The 26,874-nt window shown below is 36.9% G+C and overlaps 1 protein-coding gene across 1 annotated transcript; it reads right to left on the minus strand.

Annotated features, from left to right (window-relative positions):
• LOC129004685 (carcinine transporter-like) lies at positions 1–25,970 on the minus strand. Its single transcript, XM_054433247.1, has 12 exons — positions 25,921–25,970; positions 23,775–23,993; positions 19,954–20,133; positions 18,581–18,684; positions 17,373–17,527; positions 15,612–15,780; positions 9,559–9,685; positions 8,331–8,452; positions 7,808–8,022; positions 6,366–6,547; positions 1,738–1,916; positions 1–506 (listed from the first exon to the last, which is right to left on the minus strand). The coding sequence occupies exons 2-12, from the start codon at positions 23,985–23,987 to the stop codon at positions 287–289; spliced, it is 1,866 nt and encodes a 621-aa protein (XP_054289222.1). The 5' UTR covers positions 23,988–23,993; positions 25,921–25,970; the 3' UTR covers positions 1–286.
• Between the last annotated feature and the right edge of the window lie 904 nt (positions 25,971–26,874).

The raw sequence follows: 26,874 nt of genomic DNA on the forward strand, positions 1-26,874 counted from the left end.
GATGTTTTTGTTATTATATTATTTAAATGGAACTGTCAAAAACCGCACAAACCAGCTTTTACAGCAATTAGTATAGAGATTCGGGCAAGTGACCTCATTTGTTATGATCCATACTTTTTCTATTCTAATATCCGTGATACATAGTACAGACTGTATCCAAAGTAAGTGGGACCACAAATGCATGGATATCAGTTATTAATCAATGAAAACCGTTAAATATCCCTTTGAAATTGTGTTAACTTTGAGCAAAACCTCCCTAAATTACACAATAAGGGGTTTTCTGACTCTAGAACCAGTAGGTCATCTTCATACTGCCCCGAGAGTCTAATGGTGTCTCCATAATGCTGGCTTGTCTAACGAGCCGCGGCGGACGACGGCCCAGTAGAGCACTTTCCTTGTCTGGCGTAGACAGTGAGAGACTCATAGCTGGTCTGTAGGTCTGGGACTGTAGTTCCACCTCTACAGGGGCGTCCAGGTCCTCATAAGAGGTGTTGATAGAGTTTGGCCTGTGAAATGGATTTGTCATTTATAGGAAATAAACTGACAGCAATCTGATGCATACTTTCTCCCATTAGCTTGTCAACAACCTTTGAAATGGGTAAGCAGTGGGAGTAACTATGATATTTTATAAGGGAAAATTCCAAAAGCTGCAATAACTTTTGAACCGTAATTTATTTTCAGCAATGGGGGATCGTACTATTTTGTTTAGAATTATAAGGATCATAACACACTGTAATTTTCATTAAAACCGGCTTTTTTCTATAATCCGATTTTTTTATTATTTTATGGGGAAATAACATAAGTTACAATAACTTTTGGAACGTAATTTTTACGGAAATGGAATTTGTACCATTTTGTTTAAAATTTAGAGGACTATAGCATACGAGATTTTTATCAAAATCTTTCGGGCCATTCCAGAAAATCCAATTTTTCCGTTATTGTTAGGGTTTTTATGGAAAAATCAGCATTAAAAATCTAAATTTCAAAAAAATGAAAACAAGTATGGAGATACCGATACCATGGGTTAACCTAACCTACATACCAATTTCATCAAAATCGGACTACAGGTGTGGTCTGTAGCTCTGTACATATCCACACACACACATACATCACTTCGAAAACCACTTTTTTGGGCTCAAGGGGACCCTAAACGGATATATCCACTCAAAACTGAAACACAAAAATTTTGACGAAAACTCTCCATAGGTAATATATAAGGGGAGAAAGTAAAAATAGAAGGAAGAAATTTAAGAATTTACTTCCTTGGAGTTTAATCAGATACCAGCTAAAAATACAGTACAATGGATACAACGGAAATATCTAATACTATAAACCTAAACAAGGTACGATACGTTGGGGAAAAAATTTAAACTGATTGTGATATATAACATTTACAATTAACAAAGAAAAATAAACTGTAAAATTTCTTATTAACTAAGTATTCTCTCAAATAAAGCTTAAATTTGTACACATCATTTTCACCTTTTAGCGAATTTCCCATGTAGGGCATAAGCTTTTACCATGGGTGTCATAGTAAGACCTGGATTTTGGACCGTTTTACTTTATCGTTTTAAGGTCCCCCAAGGCTTAAAACTCCATACGTTAAAATTCATGAATATTTAAGTGAAAATCCAATGAGGACAAAAATACCCTAAAGGTTTCTGCATGGTAACCAGACAATAAACAGATATTACTACACATTCAGATTACAATATGAAGAGACCAAAAGCAACTTACTGTAGTGGTATACATCTTAAACAATCAGTCAGTGTCCAGTCTTTGCCAAACTCTTCTCCCTCCTCCACAGTTTGAGGCAGTCTATGATGTAATGTCTCTGGCAGTCTCAGACTTGTGATGCCTCCCACTACTGACACAGCTCCCATGATAACCAACGGCAACACTAGGTGTTCTGAACCCTACAACACAGTTTGAGGCAGTCTATGATGTAATGTCTCTGGCAGTCTCAGACTTGTAATGCCTCCCACTACTGACACAGCTCCCATGATAACCAACGGCAACACTAGGTGTTCTGAACCCTACAACACAGTTTGAGGCAGTCTATGATGTAATGTCTCTGGCAGTCTCAGACTTGTAATGCCTCCCACTACTGACACAGCTCCCATGATAACCAACGGCAACACTAGGTGTTCTGAACCCTACAACACAGTTTGAGGCAGTCTATGATGTAATGTCTCTGGCAGTCTCAGACTTGTGATGCCTCCCACTACTGACACAGCTCCCATGATAACCAACGGCAACACTAGGTGTTCTGAACCCTACAACACAGTTTGAGGCAGTCTATGATGTAATGTCTCTGGCAGTCTCAGACTTGTAATGCCTCCCACTACTGACACAGCTCCCATGATAACCAACGGCAACACTAGGTGTTCTGAACCCTACAACACAGTTTGAGGCAGTCTATGATGTAATGTCTCTGGCAGTCTCAGACTTGTGATGCCTCCCACTACTGACACAGCTCCCATGATAACCAACGGCAACACTAGGTGTTCTGAACCCTACAACACAGTTTGAGGCAGTCTATGATGTAATGTCTCTGGCAGTCTCAGACTTGTAATGCCTCCCACTACTGACACAGCTCCCATGATAACCAACGGCAACACTAGGTGTTCTGAACCCTACAACACAGTTTGAGGCAGTCTATGATGTAATGTCTCTGGCAGTCTCAGACTTGTAATGCCTCCCACTACTGACACAGCTCCCATGATAACCAACGGCAACACTAGGTGTTCTGAACCCTACAACACAGTTTGAGGCAGTCTATGATGTAATGTCTCTGGCAGTCTCAGACTTGTGATGCCTCCCACTACTGACACAGCTCCCATGATAACCAACGGCAACACTAGGTGTTCTGAACCCTACAACACAGTTTGAGGCAGTCTATGATGTAATGTCTCTGGCAGTCTCAGACTTGTAATGCCTCCCACTACTGACACAGCTCCCATGATAACCAACGGCAACACTAGGTGTTCTGAACCCTACAACACAGTTTGAGGCAGTCTATGATGTAATGTCTCTGGCAGTCTCAGACTTGTGATGCCTCCCACTACTGACACAGCTCCCATGATAACCAACGGCAACACTAGGTGTTCTGAACCCTACAACACAGTTTGAGGCAGTCTATGATGTAATGTCTCTGGCAGTCTCAGACTTGTAATGCCTCCCACTACTGACACAGCTCCCATGATAACCAACGGCAACACTAGGTGTTCTGAACCCTACAACACAGTTTGAGGCAGTCTATGATGTAATGTCTCTGACAGTCTCAGACTTGTGATGCCTCCCACTACTGACACAGCTCCCATGATAACCAACGGCAACACTAGGTGTTCTGAACCCTACAACACAGTTTGAGGCAGTCTATGATGTAATGTCTCCGGCAGTCTCAGACTTGTGATGCCTCCCACTACTGACACAGCTCCCATGATAACCAACGGCAACACTAGGTGTTCTGAACCCTACAACACAGTTTGAGGCAGTCTATGATGTAAAGTCTCTGGGGAAGATTTATGTTAAACTAGTTGTGTGCCTGTTCTATGTAAGTATCTTGTAGTCAGTGGAAACTTTCTTATATTCAGAACAGCAGTTTGTTTGCGTATTAAGTGTGAATTTGTTCAGATATGCAGGCAAAGATATTACCGTATTGGAATACACATAGACCTTCGCAAATAATGTCTGACAGTTTCAACCCAAAACAAATGCTGGAAATAAATCGTATTAGTCTATATTTTAAAACCAATGATTAAACCAAAAAAAAAACTTTTATAGCTTTATATATCTTTGAGGCCCTGAGGTAGGCCTATAATTGAAAGCTACTTTCCACACTGGTTAAAAGTAGTTGAAATACTACCCCAACCTCACCATTGTACACTTAATTCCGGTTGACATTTTCATTAACAAAGGTGCTCTTGTCTTTTCCGCGAAACACTGAGAAATATGGACACTGATGCGTTACCAACAGACACACACACACAAAAATACTGAATCGAATAAGGACACTTGCTACAATTTAACTAAAGCAAAGTACATTTAAAATTAGTATTAAAAATCTTTTTTAGTGTCATCAAATTTTACCATATCGTATTTACTTATCGTACAATAATAATGCCTTCTGTAATAACAATTTGATTAGTCGAAAGGTGACCCAAAATGGTGTCAAAATGACTGCATACTATATGAAATGAAGTACTAAAGACGATTTAGGTCGGTAATTTACAACATTCAGTCTACAAACTATTGATGTGTAAACAACGTAAAGCATGAAAATGATGGTTTACTAAAAAAAACGTTTCACTCAAATGTGTTAACAACATTTTCATAGTATAAATTAACATTTTGGATTCCAGACAGAAAACTCAAAGCTTATATAGTAAGACATCTATTAAATTTACTATAACTGTAAGGAATAAGGTGCAACACCAACGGTAACTAAATTGTAAATAGTGATGCGTTGGTACCTAAAAATGATTCTCGCTACCACCGGTTCTAAGTAAAAGAACCAGAACCAAAAAAAAAAAAAATTACAGTTAAGAACTATAGTACTTCTGACTAATTAAATGCGTTAATCAAGTCACAAGTTATCCCTCCCTCCCTTGGTTTTTCGACTTTTGCTCAAAACGTTATTGGAAATCAAAGTTATGTCCCATTATTGCATTATTTGTAAACCACTTATAATTAAAAATATCGGCGACAGTTTGAAGAATCAACCTTTATCCCAGCAACGGTTTGTTATTTAATAGATGACATATTCTCTAAACAATTGGGGTTTTGGACGTTTGTAATTTTATTTCCTTAGTAGGTAGGCCATGTTGTCTAGGGAAAAGTACCAGCATCAAGAATCATCGTTGAAATGTGGATATGAATAATTGGATAGCCTACGTACCCAAGAGATGGGATAGCCAAGAGATAGGCCTATTGGCAGTTCGGTCCAGCAATTGCATTACAATAGCGGTGAGTAGAAACCATAAGTGACACATGGGAAAAGCGAGTTTAGTAGCATCCGTAAACCTTTGTTACGATCACAACGAAATTGAAAAGATCTTTCGAGACCGCAGAAAATCCCCGATCTCCCACTGCAGTGATTTTTTACTTTACACTTTGCACAACAGCCGTCATTGAAGTGCCTTCAATGAGTGGAAACCTCGTTTGTAAGTGTAAGTATTGGTGACGATGATTTAAAAAGTGTAAGTTTCCAAGCCCTAAACAACACTGATCACGGTCTTTTTCACGGTTATCAAAACTTAAGTACGATTTGATAAATAATACCAAATCTCCGGTTCCCGACCTGGATGATACTCAACACATAATTGCACTTGTGATTAATTAAATCTGTTATGTAAGGCACAACGTTTTTATATCTCACTTGGTTTGGATTCGCTTATAAAACGTGTTTGGAAATGGTTGCTGTATTTGTATGTAAACAACATTATTTCATGTAAACATGTCAATGACAGCTAGAAAAAATATCCAAACATCTGTTCATAGATGACGTAATGTGGTAAACATTGGGAGAAAACTTGACAAAAATTGCACAAAATTGGGTTTTTGATGGTTCATTATTTTATTTCCAAAGTAGTTTAGTTGGCCATATTTCAATAGCCAAAGACACTCTCACCAATCCAGTAAATACAGAAAAATGATTTGAATCGTAATCGGTAACTCTAGTTTTCTCGGAGTAGGCCGCGTAAATTGACATTTTTGTGTTACAGACAGACAGACAGAAATTGAGATAAAAGACTCGTTTCGGCTTTCTTAGGCTATAAAACTTAAAAATAACCAAAAACTTGGTGTTAAGGCAGTTAATTGATGTACCTATGAAAAACTAAAAATGTAAGGAAAATGTTTTTGGGTTGTTAAATTATATTAAAACGTTCGCTACCAATCACCACATATATGCGACGCTGCGGTCATGTCACTGACCAAGGTATACATTTCAATATTACACATCTAGACTGGGTGTCACTCGGTTCACAGTACACACAGACCAGGGGCCAGTGATGCAGCAAAGTAAAAAACAGTTTTGCCAACTATCATATGACGTCACTAATCATCATATCCACAGACCAAGTGACGCACATATGCAACAGACATCTCTGTAGACCACTGCAGAAAATTCAGGGCCTTCAAATAGACCATTACAAAGATATAAGCTTCTTAATAACATTGGTACACCGGCGCAAGAATGCGACGTCAGTCTATTTTAATGTGACCAGCCGTCGCATTTGTGCGTCGCTTGTCCATATGAATGAAAAATATTGAACTATTGTGGTAGCGAACGTGTTAAATTAAATAAAGCAATTGAGACCAATTTATTTACACATTACTTATAATCTAAATCTTCAACAAACCAAATAAGTGATGAATGGGATGATGATCAACCCAAGGCCACTGATGTAGGCAGAAAAGCCAATCCCCACCCCTCTCAGCTGTGTGGGGTAAAGCTCTCCAGTGAATGGGTAAATGATTAGGAATGATGCTGATATTGCGAACTTTGACATCAAAAACAGGACCAATGTCTCAGTCACTGCCTCTGGAAACAAGTTTAATATTCTGTAAGTCATCGGTATAAATAAGGAGGTTTTGTGTTGGATCTTGGATCCTAGGATAAGTCAGTTGGTTTTGTTTGTTAGTTCTTTTTTTTTTTTTTTTTTTTTTTTAAGAGGTTGGCGGCCTCTTTTAACCTTGCATTTGCCCGTCCATATAGACTAAGCGCCCGTGCGTGGATCGTTTACAGCAAAGCAAGGAGTGAGCCGGTACAGTACAAAGGTGAACTGTACTGATAAAATGTTATCGGCAGTGACCAGGATCCGAACCCACGACACTACTGCCTTGGGCCCGAAGTCCGCGACGCTACCGACTGAGCCACCGACTCACTAAACTGTTTTTGGGGCTTTAATAAAAGTTCATAGTTTCATTTGTTTTCTTTTGAACACGACAGCCAAACAAGATAGTACAAATCTGAAAGCGCTGTGTTCTTTGCTTCATCCTTTAATTTTATTATTCTAGCCAAATTCCATTCCTATGCATTAGTCTCACATTAGCAAAAAACGATGTGAATGAATATTGATGGTCTGTGAAGTATATGAATCGCAGTTTGTGATTAATGTTCTGTTATCTGTGGTTGAAGGGGTCAATCGCTATTTAAGTCCATTGTCAGTCGACGGATATGAATATAATTAAGTGTTTGAATACACAATATTTTCACAATGTATGGAGGGAGCTCTGTGGCAATTGTAAACATTTGCATGATGTAGGCCGTCTGCGGACATTCTATAGTCTCTTCGTAAGCAGTTCGAGAAGTGTATGTGACCAAACAAAAGATTACCAAACTCATAGGTAACATCTTCATAAGACTGTCAAGGACAACGATCATTAATCACTGTCTTGATGCTAACTAAGGAACACCCACTGCCAGCCTCGTTGTGCAGATGTTTTCACCCTTATACAAAATCTTAAAACAACTTTTGCACATTTCCTATTTCTAAACACATTTCTACATACAAATCTTTCAACTGGCAACAGATTTCGATAGGGGTTGACTCTTTCTTCACAGAGAACCAATCACAGAGCACAACTCATACTTTTGGCAAAGCAATAAATTACCCTAACATTGTTTTCGGCTACATTGACCAGACTAACCATCGCATAGCTAGAAAAGTAGTGGGAGAAGCAAGGAATATAGCCAGGTCTCAGATTTGAACTAGTTTGATTAGCCGGGAAGGGTAATCGAGATGGAGACTTTAATTTACAGACAGTCCCCAGCCCTCCTATTTTAAAAGGTTTCACTCACCAGGAGGAAGAAGAACAGTAATGATGCAACATATTCCACTGGCTATCATACATATAACGAGAGGCCAACGTCTCCCCCAGCGGTCCATGACTACCCAGCATGCCAAGTAGCTTGGGATCTCTACCAGAGAGGAGAGTAAAAAGCTGAGATACTGATCACTACCCAGGGCTGGTCCATAGTAGCTCAAGCCTACGTACACCATCTCATTGGCAAACCTACAATAGACGGATGTCAATTAAAAGGTTGTCAGTTTAAAACAGACAAAACAAATAAATATTACCTATCAGCAATCTGACACATATATTAGAACAATCATTAACTGGTACACTCTCCTTTACTTCAATTTTTAAACAAGTTTAACCAGTAACATTACTTGGAGAAGTCTAGTAAAAAAAAACATACACACAGTTCTTCAACAAACTTCCTGACAATCTTAATCAGGGTTGGCATAATCCCTTGAATATATAAAGTTTTTCAAAGTATATTTTATCCACTATAAGCTCAAGCACTATGTGATAGTTACCAGTTGAGAGTGATGAGGATGGTTTTCAGTCGCATGTTGGGTGTTCTGAACAGTGCAGAAACTCCAGGACCAGTCTCCAGCCTCTTCATCTCACTACGAGTACGTTGTAACATCATACGTTGCTGTCAAACAAAATTTGAAACTTTGCTCATCATAGTGTGATAAACATTGCAACATCATATGTTGCTTTCAAACGAAATTGGAAACTTTGCTCATCATTGTATAGTAGATAATCGTTGCAACATCATACGTTGCTGTCAAACAAAATTGGAAACTTTGCTCATCATTGTGTAGTAGATAAACGTTGCAACATTATACGTTGCTGTCAAACAAAATTGGAAACTTTGCTCATCATTGTGTGTGTAGTAGATAAACGTTGCAACACTATACGTTGCTGTCAAACAGAATTTGAAACTTTACTCATCATTGTGTGTAGTAGATAAACGTTGCAACACCATACGTTGCTGTCAAACAGAATTGGAAACTTTGCTCATCATTGTGTGATAAACATTGCAACATCATATGTTGCTTTCAAACAGAATTTGAAACTTTACTCATCATTGTGTGTAATAGATAAACATTGGAACATCATACGTTGCTGCAAACAGAATTGGAAACTTTGCTCATCATTGTGTGATAAACGTTGCAACATCAGACGTTGCTGTCAAACAGAATTGGAAACTTTGCTTATCATTGTGTAGTAGATAAACGTTGCAGCATCATACCTTGCTGTCAAACAGAATTGGAAACTTTGCTTATCATCTAATTAAACTATCACCAAAATTCCATAAGAAGTGAACTTTGAAAAAACTGTTCTATATTGCAATTGTGAAAACCAAACTACCAAACGTGAAGATCAGAGGAGGTTGAAGACAGCATAAGAGTGTAAACAAGAAGAGTAAATCAGTTGATTGTTAAATATTAATGTATGCGTTTTTCTGAGTATTTTGTTTTTGAGTCTTTGTTTATTTATTTTTTTGTGTTTTTAAAATTGTCAGTCTTCAAAATATGACTACAATAGACATGTGTTCTTGTACAATTGGGTGTTAAAACTAGTTGTTTGATACAATTTTATTTAACAATTGCTTAATCTTAGGTATTCACGCCATTTAAAAAATCGCTAGCTGACATTACACTAACCGTCATGTTATGTTTATTGATCAAATTCAAGCGTGAGCAAGTATTGGTTTTTGTCAATATATTAATTCTGAATCTGAATATAATATACCTTTAATTTAAGTTTAAAAGAATCTGGCAACTCCTTTTGGTTGACGGCTGCAAGAGTTTCCAGTATTTTGGAGGCTTCTTCTAACCTCCCTTTAGCCAAGAGCCATCTTGGAGACTCAGGTAGAAACCTGCAACAGCGTAAACTTGTGTAGGATAGACATAATTGGCTAAAATATACAAATTGGGTAGAATAGACAAAATTGTGTATGCTAGACATATTCTGTTGTGTGCTGTGACACAGTAGTAATGTCTTTTTTTTTTGCTAGAGTACACTTTATTTAATGAATACTTTTTCTACTGTCTCAAATCCTGTGAGGATGGACTCGTTCTTTTAAGTTCTGTGTGATGTCTTCTTTTGATTGAACTGGCTTTGGTTGTCGTCGCTGACATTCTCACAACCGCATAAATAAACGTAAACATATTTCTGAGGCGGTTTTGGCAAAGCCTCAATAAACAAACCCAACATGTGTGGTTAGTTAGTTAGTGGTTAGTACATTAGCTCCTCTAATAAATCGTCGAGTGTAATTAAACGTTGTTGAGTGTAATTAAACGTTGAGTGTAATTAAAAGTCTCATGAAGTATTATACAAATATTTTGTGCCGAAGGGAAACAAAGTCCTGTAATTTACCTGGGTCAGCAAGAATGTCCCTTTACTTTTTGGTGCCAAAACTCAAATTTTGGGAAGACCGCAATAGTATATTACGTTACTAGTCCTGAAAATAAGTGTTTGCCTTACAAGTGTGGTCGTTCCCGTGCAAGACGAAGTCGAGTACGGGATTGCCATACGAGTCCGGTAAACACATTTTGGACGAGTGACATACGATAGTTTACTAAATCTGTACAAATCCTTATATATTACCACCAACTAAAGGACTAAAAATCACTAGTCATAACCTCTAGGAGAGGTTATGTTTTTGTTTATAACCATTCATTGCCACCTAAATACAGTATAATCAGCTGATTGGTGTCCGGTAAAACTCATTACAGTACAGTAGTACGCAATGAAACCCCATTTGAATAAGCTGGCGGCAAACAGCTGTTTTTTGGACTAAATCCTTACGTGGGAAGTTCGTCAAAATAATGTAGTGTGGCGTAAAATAAATAGCTTGTGAGCACAGCCTATTATTGGTATCTTATTAATAAAATTTTCAAGTTCCCTACAATATGTTTAACAATTACATGACTTACTCTTACTATTATATATTTTCTATTTGCATTCCTCAACAATCATATGTTACTAGAGAACCCGTGCGGCTCGATGAGCCGCATAGTATGAAACATAACGCCGAGGAAAACGATATACTTAAATTTGAGTAATTCTAGTTACATCTTAGAGTTGTTTAAACACTTGTTAGAAACTAATTTAAAATATCTGTATTTGCGTCGTAAATGTCCACGTACATTATTTCTGCTCTCAGTTTTAACTGATAACTAATGAATGCTAAACGATCTCAATTTGAGTTAACATAATGCTACAAAGTTTTTCCAGCAGTGAGAATTGAAGAAAACTGTTGCCTTACTGATAACTTGTGTTAACTAATTTAAGTTGGGTCATTTTATTTCTTTGATTTGAGACTTCCCTCTAATCAAACGAATTTTCTCCGTAGAAATTCCTGTAAAGTGAGGTGATATCAACCATTTCATGTGCTCCATTTTTTACCCAAAAACTCTGGGTTACCAGCTGGACAGCCATAATCTGTTTTGAATAGGCTAAGGCAGCAAAACCATTGAAAGGTGGTTAACGTATTTTAACTTGTTGTCTGTCAGTCACAGTATACGCCCCGCATATCAGAACGTTCTCACGTTGTTCAGTGCAGTTTCTCTTAATACCTGTCCAAAAGTTTTGAAATTATGGATTCATTTGTCAAAATAGGATGGATAACTCTTGTAGCTATAAGATTTGGATAGCAATTTTCATTTTCTCTTTTTGAACAGCGTGTGTATTTGCCTCTCCTGAATCATTAAAATAAACTTGACCGTAACTACGATTGTTGAATACATAAACACTAATTCCTTCACTTATGTTTGGTCTAATATTGCCACTAAAGCTTTCAATAGCAAATTTTGAAACTTCGTATTTTTGACTTAAATGTCTGGATTGTGTTGGTGAATTCAGTCAAACAACTTAGTTTGTCCGAGGAACTGGAAACATAACCTAGAAGTAAACAATCCATTTGTGTTTTTTCTCAATTGAAGTAGAGCGAGTAATACAAAAGTTAACAATAAAAACATAAGGTCCGCCAAGATTTGGTATAATCTTACTACTTGAACTTATCATAGTCAAGCATCATTATAGTTTCTAATAAATGTTTTGAAATATCTCGATCTGTCAGTGTCAGAAGTAAAAAATTCTTGCATGCAATCATTTCATCTGACATTAGGCAAGTTTACTTTACCACCGTGACAACCCTATGTGCTTTGTATATTTTATCACTTTCAAAGTAAGTTGCATAGCAGAGCTGGCAAATATTATTCATCTCACCAAGTGAATGTGTATCTGGATGGTTATACCAGGCCTCTCTTTTTCTACTCTCCTCATACGCATAAGATACCATATTATTAATTGTCTCATCCTCCCGTTTTCAATGTTTCTTCTTTGAACTTGAGGCATTTTCTGTTCTTCCAACTAAACTGATTAACTGTTTAACTTGGCCTTAACCTACATGACAAACATTAATATTTACTCCCAAAAAGCTAATGAGTTTTCCTACAGTTACCTAACAATGTACATGTTCTCTCACTGATTTGAGAAAGCAAAGTGGCCAATTCGCTCATCAGTGAGACAATGTTAACATTGTCTCAATCTAATTACTTTGTCTCACTCCAGATTTGCAACGTGAAGGCACGAAATAGTGAGCGCGTAACATGCAGGCAACGTCGTATGCGCGCGAAATACGTTGGCAGCACTGGCTGTAAATCAGCTGGTCAGCTGTTGTACTGTTGTATTTGTCACTTCACGTTAAATGTTATATTAAAAGTTCACTTCTGTGTAAAAATAGGTTATGTTTCTTCACCAATTTATTTGTTTTATGGTAACTGTAGGAAAAGTATAATGTGCAACTCGAGTTCAAAGTACAATTGCCTCACTCGAGAAACCATTCCTCACTCGCCTACGGCTCGTGAGTAAGGATTTCTCTCGAGTGAGTCAATTGCTTACTTTTCTCACTAGTTGCACAAATAACTATTCTTTTGATAAACAGGTGTTTTTGTTTTTAAATTTGTTTTATGTATTCCTTATGGGAAAACCCCGACCTTTGAGAAGGTCTCACGCCCTTAAGAGTGTGAATTTTAAAATTCTAAAACCTTATTGCACTACTACATATTGAGACAAATCTTTTGACACCTTAAACGTTGAAATTGGTCCACAAATAAGGGAGGAGTTGCGTTAACAAAAAACTGCTTCACGTATTACCTATATATATAGATTTTAAATATTTATTATTCCTGATGTTTTTACGGTATTTACTCAGGGGAGGTATAGATGAGCTTCCGATGACAGCTGTGGGCTTCTCATTAGCTGAGGGAACACCATTACCGTAACAATACGGTTTGCAGCCATCGGCCTCGTTGGTCTAGTGGTTAGCGTGCCGGGCTGATTCGCTGAAAGTCCCGGGTTCGAATCCCGCTGGTGGCACTTACTTTTTGACTAAGATTTTTTCATTATCAGCATGTTTGGTTGGTTTGGTTCGGTTATGACAGTTTAATTTTATTATTAAGTCATTATAAAATTTTAATTGAGCAATTTCTAGTTTTATTTAATGAATAGAATTATTTTTCTATTAATAAACTTTTTTATATTATTTCATTATTAGCAAGTTTGGTTAGTTCGGTTAGGTTATGATAGTAATTTTGTAATAAAAAAAATTATAAAATTGAATTTGAGGCATTAATAATTTTATTTTACGAACAGAACTATTTTTGCGATTAGTAAACCTTCATTGCCAAAATGCTCTCTACTACAGCGCTGTTCACGGAGGAATTTTGAACTAATGCCTCAATCGTACCTCCCCTAAGTCAGACCCTGTTTTTACCATTGTGATTATCAAAACATTGTTCTCAATACAAGACTCATTTACAACATCATCTTGAAATAATTTATTCTATACTAATTATCTAATACTTCTTCAAGTATTTTAAAGTGGCGACGAGGATGGGATGGGCAAGATAGACCGGGAACAATTTAAACTATTTCTACAAACACTTACAATGGCTCTTCAAGGTATGTTTGATTCACAACCATCAAAGAATTTAACACTGATTTCAAATTTTGACCAGTTTGACAGTACTCAAGAAACGTTTTTTAATTCAAAGAGAGATTTGAAAACTACTTAAAGTTGAAAAACGTTTTCTCAGACAAAGATCTCTGTGCCCAGATATTTATTAACAGTCTAGGCTCTTCTGGCTACGACTTGTTGTCTACCTTATCGCTAGCAAAGAAGGTAAATGAGCTGAAGTATGAAGAGCTTACTGCCCTAATGACAAATCACTTTCCTGCTCAAAATGAAATTGTAGAACAACATAAATTCTTTTCTCGGCTACAAAAGTCTATGAGTCAATTTCCAGTTATGACACGTCCCTCAAAAAGCAAATTTCGACTTTTAACGCTTCTGTTTCTGACCTATTCCTCAGGGCACAATTCATACGAGGAATTAGGGATTCTTCCATAAGGGAGAACCTTCTTCAACAGAAGGATCTAACTTTTGACTCTGCTGTAACACGAGCTTTAGCAATTAAAGCTTCAAAGCTGAATTCCAATGCCATATACGAGTTTTCGCAGCAGTCACAACCGTCTTACAGCAACGTAAGTGTCAACAAGTTGGCAGGACATTCGAAAAGGCAACTATCGTCAGCTAGATTCAGCCATCATTCTTCAGGTGAGAGCAGCAGTCGTTCGTCAGACAACAGCAGCTCCATATCTTCTGTGACACAACGAGGAGATTATCGGTGCAAAGGACAAGTCAACTTGACTGCTCTTGGCTTGGATGGCGTTTGTCTTCGGTGTGGCAAGAAAAATCACTTGTCACCTCAATGCAGGCTACACAGGTCTCAAGTCCGCTGTAATGACTGTAACAAAAAGGGCCACATTTCGAAGGTATGTATCAAGTCCCTACTGTCTAAACAAAGTGGTTAAAAATCAATCAAACACTTAAATCAAGATAATGATAACCAGTCCTTGGATGTTGATGATATTTAGGTCAAATTGGAAACATTCATGACATACACCAGTCAGACACTGATAAGTTTATAACGACAGTTCTTTTTAATGACCGGCCCCAAAAGTTTGAGGTTGATTCAGGTTGCACCCACACTCTACTTCCTAGAGGAGATTTAAATCGTTAAAACATTTCAATGGACACTATAACCCCAACATCTGTCAAATTTCGCTCTTACACAGGGGAGCTACTTTCTCCGCTGTGCATTTCTTCAGTTAGAGTGAAAAACAATGGGACATCAACCGTCAAACAGTTATTTGTTGTTACTGACGGATACAGTCCTCTTTTGGGTCGAACATGGATACGGCACTTGCAAATCAACCTAAGTAAGAAGAAATCAGAAAAGGATCAAAATCATCCACAGAAGATACATGTGTCAGAAAAAAATAGCTGGAAAAAGTCTACCACCAAAACGAAAGAATTTAGTGAAAACATTGAAAATGCAGATTTGACATTTTTTCCTCCGTTCAACACTACCAGTTATTCGTCTACCAGTCATTCATCCACCAATCATTCATCCACCAGTCATGCATCAAGCAATCATCAACCAGACACAAGTACATCTGTATATTATCGACCAACACCTTCACGGCGACATTCATCAAGACAGATCAAACGATATACGCCTTGAACACTTCCTCAGTGCGGAAGAATCAGTTATATATTTTCTATTTGTATTCCTCAACAATCATATGTTATTTTAAATATTTATTATTCCTGATGTTTTTACTATTGTGACTATCAAAACATTGTCTCAATACAAGACTCATTTACAACACCATCTTGAAATAATTTATTCTATACTAATCATCTAATACTACTTCAAGTATTTTAAACTTACCACCAGTATATGTAGTACAGGAGGAACGGTAGAGACGTTACAATAGAGAGATGGACCCAGTCCCTCACCAGATATGTGACCCCAGCCAACAGAACCAGACCCAGGGTGTAGAAGAGGCAAGTCATGACAGTGACAAAGGAACGATAGTTAGGTCCAACCAGCTCCAGAGCTGTAAAAAACTTAGTCAGGCAAAGCCGTAATACTAAACAATCCCTAAACTGAGTGTATTATTCTTACAAAATTACTAGTTAGTGAGATACACAACCTATGCCTTGCAGGAGATCCCGGTGCAAATAAGCAACCCTTGAACTGCTGGACTGCCGAGATCGCGGAATTGCGTCGAGCAGCATTGAGAGCCAGAAGACTTGCGACCAGGGCCAGAGGACCCGTAGATAGACGTCATAAGTCTGATGCTTACAAGGTGGCTAGGAGGTCTCTTCGTCGAGCCGTCAACCAGAGCAAGTGCAGTTGCTGGGAGACATTAAGGGACAATGTCAAGTCCAACCCGTGGAGCCTTGGTTAAAAACTTGTAACCAAGAAACTTGGCAACCGCTCTCCACCTTCCGTCATGGACAGGGCCACTATGGAGAGGATAGTCCAGGGGCTTTTCCCGGCTCACATGTTGCGTCCACTGCGGGATTTCGGAAGAGTGGACGACGTCCCACTTTTCAGTCTTGAAGAGATGGAGGCGGCCGTCCTATCCTTGAAGAACAATAAGGCTCCTGGACCCGATGGGGTACTCGGCAAAGTCCTCAAGAAGGTTTTGACAACTAACCCCTTGACCCTTTTAAGCATGTTCAACGCCTGCCTGGTCGAATGGATTTTCCCCTCGTGCTTAAAAACAGCTAGGCTTGTGCTTGTTGGGGAGGGGAAGGGAGACCCAGACCTGCCATCCTCTTACAGACCTCTGTGTATGTTGGATACGGCTGGCAATGTCCTTGGGAAGCTGAATTCAGCCGTAGTTGCTGTGGGGGACTTGTCCCCTCGTCAGTATGGATTCAGTATGGGACATACTACGGTCGACGCTATTAAGGAGGTGAAGCAAGTGTTGTGCTGTTCATAACTCTCGACGTGCGAAACGCATTTAATTCCGCGAGGTGGTGTGATATGCTGGACAATCTTGAGAACACCTTCCACGTTCCAGCATACCTCATGCGCATCATAGAGGACTATCTCCGGTTCCGCCTCCTCATGTATGACACTACAGAAGGCCCGCGGACGATGAGTGTCACATCTGGTGCTGCCTAAGGTTCCATACTTGGCTCAGACTTCTGAAATGTCGCTTATGAAAGCCTTCTGAAGTCAGAAATGCCTGAGGAAACTCCTGCTCGCTTTGAGCAAAACCAAGATGGAAAAAAAATTTAACGGGAAAAAAGGACACCATTTAAGGGATTATTTTCCCTTACAATACAAAATGTCTACTTCTTTTAATCTATGATAACACATAGGTACAATGCTGATCAAGAAGTTATTTAGTGGCTTACCCAAAACGACGTCTTACAATCACTACTCGACTACAACAGACAGACAGACAGCCAGTCCTGGTCCCTTCGTTCGTGGATGACGATTTTGCATGGAATTATGGGTCGTCAGCTGATCAATGTTTTTGCCCGGGATTTGAATTTGAAGCCTAAATTCCTTCAAATTTGGTACAACAGGAAAATACCCAAAATATTATACATCTGTAAAATATAGTGAAAGAATAAAACTTTAAGCTGTTAGTTTTAAACATTTTAATGTTGCTGACACAGCACAACTTACAGATTATGAAGGGTATCTGATACACGGCCGGGATCGTAAGGCCCACTACTGCTCTACAGAAGGCCCACAGCCAGAAGTCTGGCATAAATGCACTTGTCAGGTTACCAAAGATGAGCGTCGCAAGACAAATAAAGAATGACAACCTCCTTCCAAACCTGCAAAAATTAAAATATAGTTTCTTTTAGAGCAATTTGAGCCAATACTATATTTTTACCTTTCTTGTAATTTTATGGCTTTTATCGAAAAATAGTCACAAATCCTAGTCAAGTTAATAAATAGACAATATAGATCGAGATCCTAATGTGAAAGCTCTTTTCACTTTATTTACATTATTTGGAATTAATTATTTAATTGATGATTGACTTTCTTAAAAGTGTACACTGGAATTGCAGCAACATTTTGATAATTTTTTTTACATCAAAATAATATATTATAAAACTCCTATCTAAAAAACTTAAATTATTAACATTTTTTTTAAAAATCAAGAAAATAAATATTTATTTTTTGGAAAGTTTTGAGACTTGAGCTTCCCAAATTAGGTTCCATTATCCAAATATTAAATTAACTAGAAAAACGGTGAGTGTGAACAAATATAAAATCCCGAGATTAGACTCTTAAATCCAACAGATACTTCTTGAATTTAAACCCTTTCTAGAGATTCTGTGAGTTCTACATGTTGCTAAAGAGAAGAAAGGGATTTGAAACTTAGTACACCTTACTGTATGTTTATTCATTATCATAAATGACTACTGATTCAACAACACATACAAAACTCTGTAGCCTCTAGTAATCAAGAGTCAACTTAAATAGTAATCCTATTAATTAAATCCTTAACAAAAGCCGAAAGACTAGTTTCCTACGAAGATATCTATCCATTAAAAAAAGTCCATAACTTGTAAAAATCACCCATATTTTGTAGCCATCATGGCCACCCAAAAAGCCAATGTTAAAATTTAAAAACTTTGAGTTACTTTTAAATTATAGGCCTTTTCAAAAATTGAAATTGGTTTTGTCCAAACCTTCCAAACATTTGTCAAAACAACCTTAAGTTTGGCTAAAATTACTAAAATACGTTCAGCTGTTATTGAGTTTTAGTGTTAGAAAGTTTGCACTGAAGTCGATCCCAAAGAGCTTCGCTCCGCTCACAAATAAAATACTTATAAATAGTAATGGAGACCAAAACATTAACATTGCTGACCTTCAGTTACCTGTCGTTTATTATCCCAAACATGTAAACTCCTATTGGGCCTCCAGCGTTGAGCGCAACCAAGCCGTATGTAGGGTAGATGTCGTATTGGCAAACTAGCTCGTACTGGAAAATATGTAAATATTGCCGATCAGAGAAAGCTTAAAATTTCAAAAACTAATATCAGACAACATCGTTTTCCAATCAAAATTACTAAACTACAATGGGTTTTATTCCTTTTATTTAAAAATTGAATAAGAGATCTACCTTCTTGATCTCGTCTAGTGATTCTTATACCTCCTCTAACAGTGGACGACAAACGTTTCTACGACCATGTCACCAATGATAGCGGCTAAGTTCACGCAAGAGCTTTCAGACCATGCAGGTTAATTTCTAGTAAGATTTTTAAGCAGCATTGCTTTAATTGAAACTTTTGTATTGTATGTTAAAAGTAGGCACTAAAAAGTATAGTTTGAATTTTGTATTTTCATTTTCACCACAATCAATCAATCAATTATTGAGATGGGGACGCCACCTAGGTGCGTATTTTAACCCAAATATGAGTGAAGGATGAGTGTAGAATGGTGTGTGATGACCTGTGTAGCTTTGTTACTGACTAAGATCAGCTGTTTCATTAGTCAGGATCATTTATTTAAAGCCCAATGATCAGGAACAGCTGGGTCCAGTTTCGAACCATCAAAAAGCTACTAACTTTTCTCAGGATCGAACCGGCGACCTTTTGATTACTAGGCGAGCGCTATAACCACTCAGCTGACCCAGCCAGTCACATTACGATGTTTCAGCCGTTTTACAAACTTTAATTGGAGGCTGAAAGCTACGTATTGCTGTCCATATATGCCAGGGATGGGATATGCATATGCCAGCTGTTATCGTAATTTAGGGACCCGAGCAGGTTTTTACGGCCCTAGAGCCAAAAATCTGCTGTTCACATTTTTACTTCAAACATTAATCTATACTGTATTTAATACACAAGCTGTATCCATATGCACTGCAATGGACTTGTTTTATTGTCACCGCTGCTTAGCTACTATTTATTATTATTTTTACTGATTCCTATAAATATTTATTCACATAACTTTGAAGCAGTTGTGTTGAGTGTTAGTGTATTTTGTATATATTTTGTCAATTTTGTCTAGTGTAGTCAAAAATAGCGTTTGTACCACGGGCAGAAAGGGTTTTGCAGATATTGATCGTTTTAAGTTCAAGACGAAGTAAAAATTGATCTCAAGCCGGCAAAACCTCATTTTCGGCCCTAGGTACGAAATATAGGTACAATTTTAACAGGTGTTTTTTTACTTGCAACAAAGCACAGTGTTTAATGTTTTAACTCTTTTGAAATGAAGTACATTTTGATTTCTATGCTGATATACTCACATCAATAACAATAGAGGAGGAGATGACGGAAGTGTCAAATTCCCAGCCTTGGTCGCAACTGACGACAGGCCAGCTGACATTAGCAGAGAGGCTGTCTATGTCAAAGTCCGACAGCAACTGGGTCCAGTTGACATTGTATCTTTGACACTTGCTGTACGATGTCACATTATCTGAGTCTTCCTACAGCCAAACATGTATGTATCAAATTGAAATGTTTATCACACTATCATTGTAGCTCTATCAACTCTCTTATGAGTGATTCTGTTCCGAAGGATGTAGATTGTAGAAGTAAAGTTCAGCTTCAAACTTAGATGACAAATAGGAGTCAAACATATAAATTTAGTCACTAAATTCTCGGTCTTCCGGTGAGAGCCGCATCAAATAGGTATTTACACTTTGCACACACGTTTAGAGTTGAATACCCATTCTACACGGCTTAGGCCAAAAAACTGAGAATTTAGTGATATGACACCAACCACATAAACCTATGAGTAAAGATTTAAAGTTTGTGTTAAAATGAATGCGAATAGCATAGACCATTGTATCTTTGACTATAAAGATACATTACCATGCCATTCCAATACATTAAGTTAGCCATATCAATTCCACGTTACAATTAGCCTGTTAGTGAATTTCCCATAAGGTAAATATTAGCATATTTCCCATTTGGAAAAAAATTTTGAAATTTCCCATATAGGGAATATTACCGAATTACCCATATAGGGGAAATTGGTAAATTTACCATAGAGGGAATAAGCTATTAGTGTTGTAGGTCTCATAGTAAGATCTGGACCCAGGACTGATTGACTTTTATCATAGACAAAAAGAATGAAATATAGACCGTCAGCTGTGCTGCGGTTACCATTGGTTCTGGCGCACACCGCTGGGATCGCCACGGTAGTTACAGCGTACGCGCTACGTAAACTGCAGCGGTGTGCGCCGGAACTTATGGTAACCATGGTAACCGCAGCACGGCTGACAGTCTATATTTCATTCTTTTTGTCTATGCTTTTATACAGGTTTGAAACTGGTCTCAGCTGTAATTAATTATTGAAATTTAAATAAACAGCATGGTTAAAAAACAGCTGGTCTGACTTATTAACAAAGCTAGACACAATACATTTATACATTACTTGCTGAGTACCCTCCTTTGTACGGGGTTGCTTATAAGTATAAAATGCTTATTGCAGTTATACTCGTGCTTTGTGTTTGCAATGGGAGAGGACACAGTTTGAGAAAATTTGATTCTTTTAATTTATGGTATACTATAGTATAACACATCTACCATAGCCATAATAATGTTATACCACTGCACCTAAACAATAGAAAAAATTTAATTACCATATACTTGCACAATATCACAATATATTTATAAATCAAAAACAGAAGCATAACTGTTAGTAAACAATCCTACTTTGACAGTTCCCATTGTGTATCACATTTTCACAGCATAGACAAAAATAATTAAATATAGACCGTCGGCTGTGCTGCGGTTACCATTGGTTCTGGCGCACACCACTAGGAGCGCCATGTAGTTACGGCCTACTCACTACATAACTACACGGCGCTGCCAGCGGTGTGCGCCAGAACCTATGGTAACCACTGCACGGCTGACAGTCTATTTTAATTCTTTTTGTCTATGATCACAGCTTTTTGCTGCTGCTTGGTTCAAATTAGCTGTCAAAAATGCAAAAAAACCCTCCACCACCTAATATATAAACTGCGTCACCGCTGCCATACACTTTATATTGGTAGAATGTGTTTTCATTTATATAAACAGTAAAAACCCCAATGTACCATTTTTAAAACAATAAAAGTGCCTGATTTGATATTTTTTAGTTAAATTATTATTATTAAGCCTCTTAAAATACAGAAGTCTAAGGCTATCTCATTTACTAAAAGCACACTTCTTTGTACTTACAAACAAATCCCTTTAAACCCATGAAGTTAAGTCACAATTAATTATAGTTTTTATGTTTTTAAAATTATACAATTTTGACATTGGTAGTTTCGTGGAATGGTAACCTCGATTTTCTGGTATTGCTATGATATATTTAATTCAGCTTCAATTTCTTAATAAAAACGGTATTTTGTCAAAATAGTCGCGCTCAACATTGCCACAGTAAATTGTAAGTCAAGGAACATATTTAGGGATATTTAAGAACATTAGGGAATTCGGCTGAATTTGCCTAAAAATCATGCAACTCTTTATAAACTCATTGACGGTAGGACACAGAATAACCAATCAAAATCAATAGCTTTTATAAAGAAGTATGTGATCTTTTTACAAAGCTACCACACTATAGTGACATATTATTTTCTATTATTTATTTCATTGTCTTTGTTTCTACGGTATAAATTTTATATAGCATCCAATGATGAAAAACCATAAAGTTATTTTTTTGATTTAACATTTAATTGCTGCGTTTGCATAATACAAGGGTAGGTGAACGAGATTATTGAAAGACATAATGGGATTACAGTCAGGTAAGGTTTCTCGGGGTCGCTGGTCTCTGATAAACACCTGACATTGGATATGTCAGCTGTCCGGACTGTTGATCTAGCATTTATTTTAATCCTGACACATTTCAAAAAAGGAAATTGTGGTTAGCAATTTGTTTTTAGAATAGGGTTCTCAAAAGGTTGGAATAAAATCTAATATTGAACATTGTTATTGTGTCAAATAGAACGATTGAAGTTATGGTAGTCTAGGTTTTCTGGTATCGTGTAAAGTTATTGTTTAGCATACAATACTTGCATAGACTAACCAACACAAGTAGACTTCCCATCCCATTGTACATTTTGAAGCTCGTTTTTCGTGTCTAATTCATGTCCGGTAACACTGATTGCTACAAAACAACTGATTGGACAAAATTTTGTTTCTATTATTTTTGAGTTAATTTCATGATTTTAGTGCTTTACTGTTTTGTTTTATAACTAGAAGATGCGTTATTGTTTACGATTATATCATTTTATTTGGTTAATTGACTGAAATAATAGAGTTTATTGTTTTTATATTCATATGAGGGGGCCTTTTACAAAACACTCATTTTGAAAGGGTTTAAAACATGTCTTCAAAGCAAAACAAATAATGAAATACCCTTTTCCCTTAAAAAATATATTCATACATAGCTTAAAAGACATCAAACCTAAGAAAACACTGTAAAAAGAATATGAATATTTAAGATAATTTTTAACTACCTATCAATAACATCATTTTTAATGTTTTTGTAAGGGAATGGCCCAAACACTGTTCTTACTATCTTAATGTCAACCTTTTTGCTAGATAGCATAGTATGGTATTAAACATACTGTCTACTAATTTAGAGTATATAAAGTATGTCGATTGTACAGTATATCTACCTACACTACACTATAAAGAGTTATGCTGTACTCAGTGGGGGTCCCAAGGGGGGCTATAGGAGCTAAAGCCCCCCCCCCTCAATTATTGGACACTGGAAAAATTAGTTTGAACATATATTTCGTCCTAAAAACTTAACGGAAGTTTTAGGACACAGTTCTAGACGTTAAAATTGCTTAACAAAGCCACCACAAGGCTTAAAAAAAATTTCCGAGGGAGTACCCCTGGACCTCCCTTGGGAAACCCCCTGGAAGCCCCCCCGACTGTACTAATTCGATACTTGGGCTATCGATAATTTGGTTGCGATATTTTAGTGGTCACAACTGCAATTCCGATACAATATCAATACCAAGCACAAAAGAATTTGTGGTTTCGCAACGTCCCTAAACGTTAATAGATTCCAACCTCTAAAAAACAAGAAAAGACAAATACCTACAATACACGTAGCACGTAGACTTACAGTGATTGGGATGGCGAGTTGTTTCCTCAGTTGAACATCATATTCCATCAACTCGGGCACCAGACACCAGTGGTCGGGAGTGTCTGCCATGAACAGCTGGTTGAAAGCGCAGAAACCACACGGTACACAAGCTGGTAGACACACCAGCCAGACCAGCAGCTTCTGGTATCTGCCAAACTCTCCCACTTGGGGCAACAAATCGTCCAAGTCCATGCCATCCTGGATTCAACTCAAGGTAAAAGCTTGGTAGGACTTCAAGGTGATATAAAATATGTAGAACCCATACTTCAATTGGTAAGGAATTATTACATTTATTTGTACTTATTTTGGTGTCTTTCCAGAGGAAATAAAAAATAAATAAATAAATAAATCTATGATGACAAACAAACTTAGTCTGTGCTTTCTACAATAAATAACCCCAGAGATAAAAAAAGATTATTCACTTTAAACAAAGGAGTCTAAAACACGACCAACTCAAAAGTACCACATGGATTATTTGGATTTTATATTTCTTTATTTACGACATAGCCTTCATTTTGACATACGGTACCTACCGACCATTCTATGTATATATTTAGGAATTTCATCTTCAAACATCACCTCTTATCTTTTCTTTACTACAGATTTCAATGAATGGTTATGTTGTGTCGAGTTTGTTTTCGATAGGAAACGGTTTATATCAGTTTTGATTCTGTTCTTTACCAAGGGACGTAAAAAGCTCTGTTGTATCCATTAGAGCTTTTTAACTCATTAAGCCCTTAAGATTCGTCACCTCATAAACCATAAACCATCCTAAAAAGAACTCTATTCATGTTGATGAGAAACCTAAGCAGGGTCAAAGATGGGTTGTAGCTCACTTGGTCACCTACACTATCAAAGCGAAGTTGGATGACTCCGGTCAAACTGTCATTAACTACGCAATAGTCTGAAATCCTTTCAATCTGACTAAGAAGAAATTTCCCTTACAAGTTACCTTTGCCATGACTTTAAGGTATATGGGCAGACGCTAACGAAGGAAGGATTGCACTTGCACGTGCTAGACCCAATTGTTTACATTTTATGTGTCTTTGTCAAGGGTGCGTTTTTTTCAGTGAAAACTAAAAACAATCAAAGCCATCTACACAAAAATCGTACATGGCCATATAATTACTTGAAACATAGTGTTCAAAGAGGTTCTGTAAACATTTAAAAACAACATTTAAAAAAATTATAAAACAAAAAAACATTATAAAAAATTTTAAAAATAGAAAACATTTAAAAACTACCAGTGGTCAAGAGGTGATGCTTTGATATTAAATAGGTAAGCTTTTGAGGATTTGATAAGGAACCCAGTTCAAGGTGTATTAAGTAAAGAGCATGCACCAAAGACAACAAACTTCGATGGATTTCTGGTTAATATCATCTGCACATCTGTTCTTGATTATTGGGCTTTAAATAAATTATTGGGGCAAAGAAAATCAGTTTTTAAGTTCCGCAACACAACATAGTTTTGTGTCTATCAATTACTCTCACAACAAGTTATATTCACATGACAATACATTTTTGTAGAGGTTAAAGGAGCCAAAATACATTTTTGAAATTAAATGAGAGTTCTGCACATATTCACATCGGTGTGAATTTTGGCAGTTAACTGTTGATGCTGTTAAATGTATTGAACTATTTCGCAGTTGATTGGTTTGTCGTTTTATTGCTAGAGTATCCTTGATCCAGATCATAATTTGTCTTGAGAAGTATGGACTTGCCATCAAAAAGGTTAGCATTTTTATACATATTTATCTGTGCCGTACAAGAGCTAGGCATTAGTATGGATACCACAATATTTCTCAAATATAGCGTGTTGCCGAAAACAATATAGACTGCTTTGTTAATATTCCTAATTTTTTATATACAAAATGCTGTAAATCTTTTATTGAATTTCTTAACTAAAATACAAAATCGTAGAATAGTGGTATTTTCAAACTATAACACGGACCATTTAAAAAAAATTTTCAGACAAAATGTCACACCCAAGCATGTTTAATGGAGGACCTTTTATTAAAAATTTAACAAGTACAAGGGACAAACTTGGGATATTGTAAGATTGTGTTAATTTGCAGAACTTTTCACATCAGTAGTACTAATGCTAGCTAGATGGTACAGAGCTCACATGTTGTTGTTGTTTGCGAATGTGTAGCTGAGGTTCCTCTTTGCTGGTCATTCCCGGGCTGACTGCCGAGGAAGCCTTTCAACATCAACATCCCCTACTTACTCTCCCCTTCCTTCCACTATGGTTTACTTACAGCCAATAGTTTTAAAATGAATGAAAAACACGAAGAGCTTATACAGGGTGATTGATATAAGTGTACAAGCTGTTTTATTCAAAAACTTTAAGAGATATCAAAATAAGTTAAGTGGCAAGTGCCTTAGATTTTTTATTTTAAAAATTGTAGTCGTCAAAAAAAGTATTTTAGCCGCCTTTTTTCCAATATGGCCGCCAACTTTGATTTTTCTTATGGAACACCCTGTTTCAAAGATAATAATGGTTAAAGTTTATAAATTTCGGCATGAGAAAGAGTTTCGATAAAGGTCTAAGCAAGCATGCCAGCTGTTTTACTCAAAAAATATTTGAAATGTCACAACTTTAACCATTATTATCTTTGAAACAGTTAGGTTTATGAAAAAAAAACAGAGGAGTAAAATTGTCTAAAAATTACATTTTCTACCGGAATACATCATAAAATACATCATAAAATAAATTCCATAATAAAAATCAACGTTGGCGGCCATATTGGAAAAATGGCGGCTAAAATATTTTTTTTGACTTGACTAAAATCTATGTAATGTTTGCTTGTTTGATTGTCCTTTATGGACTCCGAAACCGTTCGACAGATTGTAATTAAACTTTCAGGCATTATTAAGCATTATTCAAGGATGGTTTGTGTGAAGTTTGGTACAAATCCGTCAAAAGGGCTCCGCCCCAGTGGCTCTGGAGTTTCCCATGTTAACCTTATGAGTACTCATATTGAAATGGAATTAAAGAATCTTAACAGCTGGTTCAACCACAATTTGATTCTGTGATATTCAATAGCATTAAAAAGTTAATAGGTTTACCAACAGGGTG

The sequence above is a fragment of the Macrosteles quadrilineatus genome, unplaced genomic scaffold (genome assembly GCF_028750875.1).
Source record: "Macrosteles quadrilineatus isolate MER2022 unplaced genomic scaffold, UCM_ALF_1.0 Scaffold_10__1_contigs__length_6754688, whole genome shotgun sequence".
In the NCBI taxonomy this organism is placed as follows: domain Eukaryota; kingdom Metazoa; phylum Arthropoda; class Insecta; order Hemiptera; family Cicadellidae; genus Macrosteles; species Macrosteles quadrilineatus.

Bases quoted from the DNA above. Each gene is read 5' to 3' on its own strand.
- LOC129004685 (XM_054433247.1), bottom strand. From the start codon at position 23,987: ATGGACTTGGACGATTTGTTGCCCCAAGTGGGAGAGTTTGGCAGATAC. The intron at 18,685-19,953 runs GTGAGTATATCA...CATATTTTCCAG, and splicing joins CCTCCTCTATTGTTATTGAT to TACGAGCTAGTTTGCCAATA. The intron at 6,548-7,807 runs GTGAGTGAAACC...ACTTGTTTCCAG, and splicing joins TACTGTTCTTCTTCCTCCTG to AGGCAGTGACTGAGACATTG.